General features: G+C 37.9%; 1 protein-coding gene and 1 pseudogene across 4 annotated transcripts; both read right to left on the bottom strand.

Annotated features, from left to right (window-relative positions):
- Window positions 1-550: 550 nt before the first annotated feature.
- On the bottom strand, window positions 551-2587 carry LOC121760808 (annotated as a pseudogene).
- On the bottom strand, window positions 2322-11912 carry LOC121762000 (protein FAM135B-like). Of its 4 annotated transcripts, none has more exons than XM_042157723.1 (16): window positions 11725-11912; window positions 10811-11169; window positions 10598-10683; window positions 10083-10237; window positions 7658-7722; window positions 7357-7545; window positions 6363-6414; window positions 5628-5831; window positions 5372-5502; window positions 4992-5181; window positions 4535-4594; window positions 4208-4456; window positions 3782-4040; window positions 3504-3709; window positions 3034-3084; window positions 2322-2877 (listed from the first exon to the last, which is right to left on the bottom strand). In XM_042157723.1, the coding sequence occupies exons 2-16, from the start codon at window positions 10879-10881 to the stop codon at window positions 2587-2589; spliced, it is 2259 nt and encodes a 752-aa protein (XP_042013657.1). In that variant the 5' UTR covers window positions 10882-11169; window positions 11725-11912; the 3' UTR covers window positions 2322-2586. The 4 variants fall into 4 exon arrangements, with proteins under 4 accessions (XP_042013657.1, XP_042013656.1, XP_042013659.1 ...); XM_042157722.1 differs by having other exon boundaries at window positions 10811-11174; XM_042157725.1 differs by having other exon boundaries at window positions 11751-11903.
- Between the last annotated feature and the right edge of the window lie 422 nt (window positions 11913-12334).

The raw sequence follows: 12334 nt of genomic DNA on the forward strand, positions 1-12334 counted from the left end.
CATTTATCTTTAGGTCAATTGATTATCCTCGAGAGGATATATTGAGATACTTTTATGTCTATATATGAGACAGAAACCTAATTCCTATTATGCTTTCATGATAGAAAGTAAGAAAGCAACATGATAACATAAAACAGTTCATAAATCACCAGATAAAGCCATTATAGGCCTATCTTCTTGACTTTGAACTCCTTTTGACTTTTTGATTCGTTCAAGTGAAGAAACCAATGATTTTTTTTTCATTAAAAAAAGTAGATTAGGTCGAGATATAGTACTATATTTATACTATATGCAAGTTATAAAGCTAAAAAGACTAGTGTAAGTTTCATAAGTAAACAATGTGATCCCCAGATTATACCACGAACCATTTTGTCTGCCACTTTATAATTTGTAAAATAAAATTATTTTCTAAAAATATTTTGGTTATACTTTGTAATTTTAAAGACTGGATCCATCTTACTTTTTTCATCACAACCATTGGATAAGCCTAAAATTAGAAGCTAGGGAGATAATAGTATAGTATATGAGAACTGGTAAGGAGGTAGTTTTACTATAAAGTGGTTAATTAATTTTCAAATTACATTAGCTGTCAAATCACATGGTGGTTGTACTTGTTAGGTTATCATCAATCTTACCAGTAGAAGAAACATTATTCCTTGTGGCTCCTCATTATATGATCTGATGTGACCAATTATTTTCCATCCATTGCTATTGCAATTCCACAATACACAAAATGAGATGATTCAATCTGTCAATTTCCTAAGAGCATTAGATCATGTGTCCATATCTCTTTTGATACTAATGCATTAGATCATGTACCTACACATACCACAATGGAGAGAGGACAACAGGGCCTGAATGATCTTTCGTTCGATTATTGGTCGTTCGAGTTTCACGAAACATGAGTTGAAATACACTGAAAAACACCCACCTCCATCAAATCGACTCTGTTAGGCAGCATTGCACTCTTACTCGTTGCTCAACGAACCATTAAAAGTCGAATGTACACTATCAGTGTAGCTGCTGCTGGTTCTTGGTTTCTTGGCATCGTCTGGGCGTGAAGAGGGGATCCGACAATAACAATTAATCTGTTCACTACATCCTGAATATCGCTGTGCACGCGACACCAGGCCACATCCTGAATGATCCATAGTAAGATATGGGAAACACCACATGAATGATGTTTCTAAATCCTCATAATACGGAGAAAGGAAAGCAAAAGAGAGAGGTTAGAGATACCTGTGAACATCCACGGACCATACACGTTTGTTTTTACGATACGGGCCCCTCTTTGTTGCTTCACCTAGCACTCTTGCAGCCCTTTTCTTTTGCCCCAAACAACAAAGTGTGTTGTAAAACCACACCCCTCAGAATTCAGTTTGTCGAATGCATATTCTACCATTTGCATCTTTATTACCAAAAGCGTAAATCAACCCTTCATAAGTCTCCATGTTCGGCTCTACATTCTCTTTGATCATATCATGAGACAGTGTCACCACCTCCTTGAAATATCCTCCTTCACCAAATACCTCAATAAGTATATTATACGAGTCTGCATCCGGCTCGGTACTACTCATCTTCATTTCAAGAAAAAGCTCCCTCACCTCATCGTACATCCCATGTTTCCTCTATAGGTCCCAGCATTTGGCATGCTCCCCGCAGCTTGCATTTGCCTAAAAACATCGATAGCCTGCTTTATCTTCCCTGATTCGGCAAGCTTCCAACAACACGTTATAACTCATTATCTCCGGCAAATTCCCCACAGCTTCCATCTCTTGAAGAAGCTCGGAGACCTTCTCCAACTTCCCCAGCTTGCCAAACGTCTCAACTAGATAACTATATTTCGTGATGTCAGGTAAAACGCCACTCTCATTCATCATCCTAAACACCATCCCCCCCTCATCCCTCAATCTATACTCGAACATGCACTCAACAACGTATTGTAAGTAACCAAATCCGGCTGAATCTCTCCCACGAGTAGCCTACTCGAGCACATGAATTTATCACGGGATTATAGGACACAATATTTGGCACAATCCTATCCTTGTTCATTCTGTCAGGAAATTCCAGAGCAACCTCATAACGTCCATTTCGACCATAAGCGTTGATGATCGCAGTGTAGGAAAGCACAGTCCTGGAACTGAATGCGCCACCATTTCATCAGTAGGAGGGGGAGGTGGGGATATGGAAGAGAATTTGGTGGTAGGAGAGGGCCAATTTTGTCATTCCGAAAGAAGCTGTCTCTGTAGTTTTGGCCTTTGGTGGTTTGGGGTTTGAGTAGAGAGGGAGGGAAAGAGAAACAAGATTGATGACACATCCCCTTTATATTTGTAGATAAACTTTAAAATAGAGTATTATATTTCTAAAAGTATAAAAAAATTATATATTCTGACTCAGTCATATAGTATCTCTCAAACTCCCAACAATAACAACAGCAACAACGATTTACATACGCCACAGGAAGGAACTTAAAATGACTGCACCAAAATTCATAAAATAGTGGTATTCCAAGTCCACCGCCACTGATAGTTGTAGCTCGAGGAAAGCATTGAGAGAGGTGGAGACAAGACAAAGATAACCTGCTCATCAACGAAACAATTCTGGGAAAGACCACATTATAAACTTGGCAAAGATGTCAGAATCCAGGAACTCTATATGAGCAGCACGGCCAATCATAGTGTCGATGCTCTTCCCCTGGGAAGAAAGGTTGAAGTTCACATCGCAGCGCATGAACACCCGAGTCTCCGAGGACTTTGCTCGTATTTGGTCTAAGCATTCGTTTAGCATCTCCAAGAAAACCTTCCCCTTTTTCGACTTGTCTCCTGAAGATGCTGGGCACATCTCTATTCTAGCAGAATGGTATGGAACGTAGCCATCCTGTGAAACGTGGCACAAATTCTATAATCCAGCACTACACAGATTTGCAATGAAAATGTAACTGCAAGCCGTTAACTAAACATTTGTGAACACCGATGCATGAAATTATGAGGAAACCAGGAATCCATTTGTAAATCTGCGGAGTAGGAAAACTACCTGAGGTGAAGACAACAGAATGACATTCCTGAAATTCTCAAATGTCCTTCGCTGAAAATCAAGGTAAAAGAATTATAAGAACATAAAAAAAGAATGAGCTTTTGATGCATAAAATAATTTCTTTCAGACATAACAAGACACAAAAACCAGCATAAATCAATGTAAAGTTCTGCCATTAATATCTTGTGAAGTTTTTACTCAAGATTCAGAACACATGCATAAATAACATGACACTAAAATGGCGTCCTGGCTTGTGAAGTTTCCAGTTAGGGTAGGACTAGAATCTGAAAAACTGTAATGGTCAGGAAACTATAACTTAATGCAACCTAAACTCGACTTTTAAGCATCATCATTTACTGACTGGACATTAAATGTTCCACGTAAAGCACAAGAATTTTAGATAACTAATTTCCCTTGGATGACAAAGCAGTAAGGATACACCAAACCGGAAGTAAGAGTTGAACTGGCACCTTGCATAGTTTGTACAAGAACGTATTTTCAAGATCATTATCATCAGTAAAAGTGAGCTGGTGGATACATGGTGTGCCCTTGAGTTTCTTCATGAGCCACAAACCCCCATTAAATAACGAGTTTGAGGAGTAAAGATAGCCAAGATGTGGGCCAGAGACAGAGAGATATGTGTGCAAGTATCCCAGATATGGTTCCATAATGCTATCTGGTAGTGTATAATAACAGTAAAAAATGTGAAGAATAGACGATAAGCAATAGTCAAGTTTCAAGTGTCAACCAGTTAGTGCAGTTCTCAAGATTATGTTTCCAATCGAATGTCCGACAAAGCTGATTTTAATTGTCCCCAAGACACCTGATCTAGTCATTTTATCCATTTTCTTCTTTACAAATGATACAACTTCTTTGGCTAGCCTCTGCCCCATTTCTCTAAAATCTCCAGATGTTTTCTCCTCATTAACTTCTGACATAAGAAATTCCACCTTGGGGTCTATCAAAAGCCATTGATTGCGAATAAGACGTAAGTCCAGATGGTGTCCCTGCCCATATAAAGAGAGCTTTCAATGTAAAGGTATTTATGGCACACATGAAACAATAAACATATGTCGAAGGGGACAAAAGTGAAGTGGCAACGGTTTCTTGTTTATGGGAGAATAATATGCTAAGTAGCATGTACTAGTTTCATAATTGGTAGCTTGGTACGTGCCTGGAATCCATGGACAAAAATTACAATCCTCAGGCTACGACCATCTGGGCGAGTGCTGACTAATGTGTTTTCTGGGTCAGTGCCAAACCTAGGAAAGAAACCGTTCTTTTCATTCTGGTCTACTCGGCTGATGTAAGAGTTTCTACGCATTACACGTATAGGTGCATTGACAGCGTCTTCTACAATTACAATAGGGACGTGTGATGGATCTCCAAATATATGCATGTCTTGAATAGACCTGTTCTCAATCTGCACTGAAGCAATGCTTGCACGTTCAATATTCAACCAGTAGAGCAAGACTAAATAACACTATTAGATAGGACTGACCATCATCGTTGCAATACTCTGCCTAAGAAGCCCTGCTTGATTGGCAGCAGTCTGTGCAGGCTGCACACAGCACAAAAAAATATATATACGTATATATACTTTCTTCATCCACCAAAAATAGTCACCGTTGGTTGCAGTACAGTTTTAATAAAAAGTGGCAGGATTATTATAGTCAAACCATAAAGGTAGTAATAGTAGTAATAATTAAAATAAGTATTGTGAGTGAAGAAAGTGCGTGGATAATGGGTCCCACCATAAAGTGAGTTACTATAAATGGAGAATATTTTTAGTGGAAGGCTAAAATGACAAAAAAGTGACTATTTTTTCTTGGACGGATGGAGTATGTGGGTATATATACCAAAACAGAAAAGTGTATGCATGTTTTAAGGGGAAAACTGCCTCCTCTAGCTTATGGAGCAAAAATATCATGCAATGGTAAAAGGGGTGGCACAATTACATCACCAGTTATCTTCTGTGGAATGGCAGGTCTACCATGCACAGGATGGTAAGAAGACTCATCAACCCAACAGCCTATATATTGCTCGGGCATCTTAACCTTAGTGCGAACTATCCACATTGACCATTCAGATTTCCGGTCGATAACCCACTGGCTGCGAAGATACTCAAGAATCATCCTTTTGTTAGCCCTGGAGAAGTAAAGAGCATAGCTTTATGAATTAATAGGCTGATTCATTAGACGGCCTAGGTGATGCAGATAAAAGATACTGTAATAGTTAAATGAAGCCTAAAGGTTGTGAAAAGGAATTGGATGCAATTTCGAATAGGTAGAGTTAGAAACAAATTGTTCCATAAGTAGGAAGAAATGCAAAAACTGACCTGTGAAATTTCAAAAATATGCTCCATAAGTACGAGACTTGATCGCATAGAAGATCAATTAACTCAAGTAATTTAATTTCAGATAGCTGAAAACTTTTGTCGTTATAAAAATCATCTTCACCATTTAGTCTCTGTTCAAGGAATGGAACACTAGTTATGAAGGTTCTAAATGTAAACAAATAAGTACTTTGAGATGGATGAAGTAAAAAATCAAGTGTAGAAAAAGATTTGTTAGCCTTTAATCACTGAAAAAAACCTCAGAAAAGTTTCTGATTTTTCTTGAAATTTGTCCTGAAACTTCAGCATCAGTAATTTCCTGATCCGATCCTTGTGTGGAAGCAAACAATTCACGAGAAGCGATATCATCCAAATCAATTGGTTTATTGATGGCCTGGCCGAGCATTTTTAAATCTTCCAATAGTATGCTGCTAGAACATGATAGTGCATGTACAAGCATCACCTGTTCAGAACAAATAACAAAAACTAACAAGAACGTCACAAGAACAAAAACTAACCAGAACTTTATGTATGATATTATATGCAGCAGATATGGTATTGGCATATAAAGCAACTGCAGATTGAAGGGCTATAGCATTAATGTTGCAAATTATTGGGAATATTAGCACCTCAATTGTTCCATAAAGGTTCTATATAGCATCACCAGCCATCATCAAAAGAATTCTTGTATATGAAAAATTTATCGGAAAATTATATCTCAAAGCATTGAAAAGAGCATCAAAGACCTGGATAGATAACCCATGAAAACAGCATATTTGCTACCAACATATTGACCCGATGCCAGGAAAAGCAACATATATATGCCTAGTGATAGCCTGCTTCTACATGATGGCATGACAAATTTATGAAGATGATAGCATAAAAGGAGTCTTACAGTATAGTTGTGTTGCGAAGAAACAAAAAAATGATAGTAGAAAGAGAGAGAAAGTGTGTCCAACATGAAACATGGGATCAAGGAAAGTCTAAAACATACTTGCTTTGAATTGTCATACTCCCTGATGTCATCTTTGATAGCAGTGGGATCACTGCAAAAAAGAAAATAACATTTACTGTATAATCTTAAAACCTGTTTAGCAACAACTAGAGTATGAGAAAGAGTTTTCGATTTGAAAAACAAAAATCCAAAATAAATGAATAATAACGAAATCTCATCACTATGCCACCATAGTTGCTAGAGGGCAATCCTTCCTTGTTTTTCGTACTTATTTGTGTATACTATTAAATAAGGTATCTTAGCTAACCTGGTCCTAGACCAAAAAGATTAATGACGGTATGGTGATGGTGATGATTGTCATAACAATAACAATCACAATAACAAAAACAATAACAATAACAATAACAATAACAATAACAATAACAATAACAATAACAATAACAATAACAATAACAATAACAATAACAATAACAATAACAATAACAATAACAATAACAATAACAATAACAATAACAATAACAATGAGAATAAATACACAAACAAAAAAAAATGTTTTGTGGCAGACTGTAAGAATATATAAAGATTTGAGAAAAAGTAGACTTGGTGGAGTGGCAACTGCATTAGGGACAGATTAGCAAGAATGACTTTCGTAATGCAGTTTTGCAGAGAATAATTACAGGGTCATGATAGGATTGATTCTTTGGTTTCATAACTTTTCCTGATTGCATATGGAGATTTCAATATGCCTTAGCTAAAGAATGAATTGCTTTATCTGATGAATTGCCTTTGGCCTTTCTCTCCCCTGCATTTTGTGTATTTTACTTCGCAATGGGGACAAGTTTTGAGAAACTTAATCCAAAACAACTCGGAAATTAAAAGATATGAAGACAATTATTCCTAATGTCTTGTTCACACCAAGTCACTTGGGTGCCTGGTACAGTCACTAATACCAACTTTTTTGCTAGAAACAATATGGTCTTCTAACCAATAGAAGGACATATCATATTCAAAGAAAATGGATATTCCAACAAACCTGGGTACCTTCAGTGAGGAAGTGCGATCCATTTTCAGCAGGCTCACATGCACAGTAACATCGACTAACACAGCATGAAAAGCGTCAAAATGAACAGGGCAATAGACATGCAACCCAAAAAGAGCTTTAGGGGGGATCCTAAATTCATGCACTGCAGCAGTGTTATCCAGGGAATCTTCAAGATAATCCCTACAAACACCCAGAAAATGATAAATATTCCAGCTTCTTCTTTCAGCATATACTGATAGAAAATCAGATTTCATGGTTTGATTACTAAAAAACACAAATTATGTCTGCTAACCTGCTCTCCAACACTGGACTGTACAGCAGCTCGAAAGTCAGAATAACAGCTGAAGTGCATGGAACCTAGTAACATAGAGGTGGGTTATATTGACATAAGAAAAATAGTGTTTTAAAAAAGCAAGTAAAATAATAAACGAAAGCTTCTTTCACAGGTATTCTTCAAGCTATTCCAGCAATGGGCAGCGACTGAAATGTGTTCACATCCAATAAGCATTCTAAATCTCCTCCAAGACACAACAACTACTGACATCTTTTACTAAATTTAAATAAGCTTCCACAAATACTGTTATTGTCATTGCTTATGTTATTATTTTCTTCTAAGTCTTATTCCCAGAAAGTATAGTAAGCCTAATGATAGAGAAACTCAAGTTTCTGAATCTTGTTTGTTAAATTCTTCAAAAAAAGCTACCACTAAAACTAACAATAAGGCTTATATATAGGCAACAAAAAATCCTATTACTAATTGGTAACGAATAGATACGCCCAATCCCTTAAGGTTCCGTTCGGTTTTCATGACTCAATATCATATGAATATCCATCTAGGATTAAGTTGTGAGATTATTTAGTTGGAGGAGGGTGGCTATGACTTGTTATCGAGGATTATCATCTCAGATTAAGTTGTGAGATTCAATCTCATGAACTAAACATAATACATATTTAATCATGAGATATAATCATTCAAACGGAACATGCACTAAGGGGACTGATAGGAGTGAAAGGCGTGAGGGGAACAGAGAGCACGAGTTATGCTCCTTAATCAAAGCAACAATGTGTAAATGCAGAGAATAGAGGAATGATCACTTGATTGAATAGAATGTAAAGAAATAACAATTCTCCGCATAGGCCTACGACCAAGTAGTCCAATACAATGATCTCTCTAAGATGATCTCTCTATTAGGAGACTCTCTCTCTATGTAGGCAATTCTAGTGCTAAAATAAAGACAACCGAATAACAAATATTTGAAAAGCATAAAAATAGGAATCAGCTCTCCCCCTTAATCTTCTCCACCTGCTTCCTCCTTTCTCTCTGCCGGCCCAACCGTCTTTCTCTCTCCCCCTCCTCCAATCCGTATCAACTGCCTCACCCTCAAAACAGCCTTGCCCTCAAGGCTGAGGTCTAAATCTGGACCCTAAGTACTTCGTCTGGTGGAGGTTCAAACTCATACTTTTGGGTAGTAGCCAGAGCAGTGAACCATAGAAGATGGCCAACTATATGAAGGAATAACAGCATGGCCTGATGGGAGAATGGAGCGTCAACTGCTGCATATGGGGGGTCTGGAAGGGAAACTATCGACTGCATAGACTGGTGGGCAGCAGCCAAAACTAAACTACGCAAAGGCTGAAGCTGAATATTGGGGCTGGAGGACAACCGTGGTGTTGAAACCATGGTTGTTGTAGGCGGACCCGAAGAAACCAAGAGTTTGGCATGGTCCGCAGCAGCCGCAGGATCACAATGTTGCAACAGAGGCAAGAAGGAAGGTTGAAACTGTGGCATAATAGTGCACGAGGACAGCAGCGGTGCTATCATTGGTGCTAGTGTAGGTGGAGTTGCTGGTGTAGGAGTAGGTGGACTAAAGGGCAGCAATGGGGCTGTCACCGTGGGTAGGATAGCCGCAGTAATATTGTTGGGTGTGGGAAAGGTCCTCAGATGTGCAGCAAGGGAAGCTCGAAACTCCCGTCTGAGTTCGTCTAACTTAGTACTCAAATCCTCGAATTGATCTATCCTCCTTTGGGACCGCCACTTCAACTCTGCTACAGCCTTCTCCAATCCGTCCAATCGCGTATCCGTCCTGGAATTCACCATCGTTCACCGCACCAATTGATAGGAGTGAAAGGCGTGAGGGGAATAGAGAGCACGAGTTATGCTCCTTAATCAAAGCAACAATGTGTAAATGCAGAGAATAGAGGAATGATCACTTGATTGAATAGAATGTAAAGAAATAACAATCCTCCGCAGAGGCCTATGACCAAGTCGTCCAATACAATGATCTCTCTAAGATGCTCTCTCTATTAGGAGACTCTCTCTATATATAGGCAATTCTAGTGCTAAAATAAAGGCAACCGAATAACAAATATTTGAAAAGCATAAAAATAGGAATCAGCTCTCTCCCTTAATCTTCTCCACCTGCTTCCTCCTTTCTCTCTGCCGGCCCAACCATCTTTCTCTCTCCCCCTCATCCAATCCGTATCAGGGACAGAATTATATCCAAACTCAACTTCTAACTAATTGGAAACAACTGCGAATAAATTCTAATCCCTTAAGGGGATAGAACTTGACACAAACAAAATAAAGGAAATTAAAACTAAAACTAGAAAACAACCAAAAAGATGCACTCCTACTGCAAGTCTTCATCTTAATCGCAAGAGGGCTCACACATTCATCACCTATTCTAAAAACACCCACAAAATGATGAAAATATTACCTCAAATGTACTAGGTGATAAGTTGAATGTGACCATCATTGACAGTGGAACATCCTGTTTTGCATATTTGATTCGAAAAGGGTGTGTTGAGAAACTGTGGTCTACGTCATCAATTCTCCATATTCCATGCACATAATCAGAATCCAAATCAGGAGCTGTTTGGACAAAGAAACAATATCAATTTCACTTGCTCTTATTTTGGCCAGCAATAAACTGCAAAAGCATGGGTATTGCTGCAGACATTTAAATAGGAGAAAAGACTTAAACTTATCTAAAAGGGAAAAACTTGCACGGTAAATCAGTTATGGCAGGATATGGCATGTTGATTTTCATCCAAACAAAAGGCAGAACAAGTTAGGCAGGATAAGTTTCTCGTTCAGTGTACAAGAATAATGTCGGAGAAGAAACAAAAACAGGTACAAGATATGGAAGGAAGTCGATGCATTGTAGCACAACATAAGTTGGCCGAAACAAAATCATAGTACATTAACTGTATAAGTTTCTAGCAATTTTACCTTCATATTGAATAACTCTTGCTGGAGTACCCACAGAACCATAATCTTCATCCTCCCATCTCATAGTGACCTTGATTTGATACCATCTAATTGAATGGTAGAAAGAGATAAAAAAGGTACGCATGGATATAAAAAAGGGTGAGTAAGTCATTAACACATGTAGCCAAAATAAACTTGAAAAACGAACAAAAAATCCGGGGATACCATACTTACCCTTGCTGAAACAAGTCGAGGTTGTGAAACCGGTGAATGTAAATGGCAATCTCATGTACCGCTTCCACCATTGGCTGTAAAAAATATCATACAGAGAGGCCCAAGATTGGTGGGATCAACTGTATCTGTTTCCACTGCTCAGCAATCTTTAGGAGACAAAGGCAAGCATCAGGAAAATCCAAACTTAGGATTTGTTGATGCTGATGACAGAAACAGGAGTAAATATACTGAAGTAACACTTGCGTTTATGGTGAACTTTTGTCACAGGGGTCTGTATTCTTCCAATTCCTTGAATTGATGCAGGCTTGGATTTTGAAGAAAAGATATTTGAAGTGTCTTAATGCAGAGAGGCATAGTTCCTACTCTGCACCAAAAGTAGCAATTTCATCACAAGGCTTCTAGACAATTAAACATGATACTTCTTCCACAGAACCATAGTTTCATATTAACAGTTTGATTAGCAAAGCATAATAATTCTGCCACACAGATACTACAAACAATTTCAATTACTCCAAATGTTCCTCATTAATTAGTGGCACACAGAAGGGAACAAAAGAAAAAGGCTAATTTATGGAGTACAAAATTCATGTCCGGATCGCTTGACAAGAGCTGCAATCCAAAAGCAACAATAAGGCGCTCTAAATGATGAATAGTTAATGATTATAAAAGCTATTTGAACATGATGAAACTTAATCCCCAAATAAACCAGCTCTAGATGTTAATTATTGCGTTTCTCCTGCTTTATATAGAACAAAAAACCGCACCATTTTATGCCAACAATTTATTCCTATCCACGATTATTTGAAAGGTTGAGAAATGAAAGAGAAAAAGAGTAAAATCACGCATCCAAGTAGTCGCATTTACGTCGGATGGTGATTTTAATGATCGAAAAATAATAACAATCCGATCAAAACCTGGCAATGTGAGGGTTGCCTTCTACCGTATCAATTAAGGAAATCAGCAGCGGCAGCTGCTACGGTATAATGTCGAGAGGCGATAGTCTGATCTCGGCGCCGCGTGGAGGAGGAGACGCCGATTGGCGGCGGGAAAGACAGAGAAGAAAAGGGAGTCCAAGAGTCGTTACAGCGCCTATTCCAGTTATAGAAGGAAATCGTGTTTAAATGGTGTTTGTTTCGAAGAATATTGGTGTTCTTTTAATTGGAAATTATTAGTATTACTTTTTCGAGGATATGTTTCGATGACACGTCGTGTTATTTATTCAATTATACCTTATAAATTTATAAATATGATTAATATCATGTAATAATTTGGCAGATATGAGATATGTTAATCTTTGATTAGATAACTTATCGTGCATCGATTAGTCATACTCAAAGATCTGAAGACCTGCGCACAAGATTTTCAACAAACAACATGCATGCATTCAAAAGTTTAGAACGTTATTAAGAGGTTTATTAGTGTAAGGTGATCATAACAAAAGTTTAGCACAAACTTCAAGTGTGATTGGATATTATTTGCATGCTAGTATTAAAATCCTTTTATTTTTTAGTGTGCAAGATGAAA

This window comes from Salvia splendens, chromosome 13, assembly GCF_004379255.2.
Source record: "Salvia splendens isolate huo1 chromosome 13, SspV2, whole genome shotgun sequence".
Classification (NCBI taxonomy): Eukaryota; Viridiplantae; Streptophyta; class Magnoliopsida; order Lamiales; family Lamiaceae; genus Salvia; species Salvia splendens.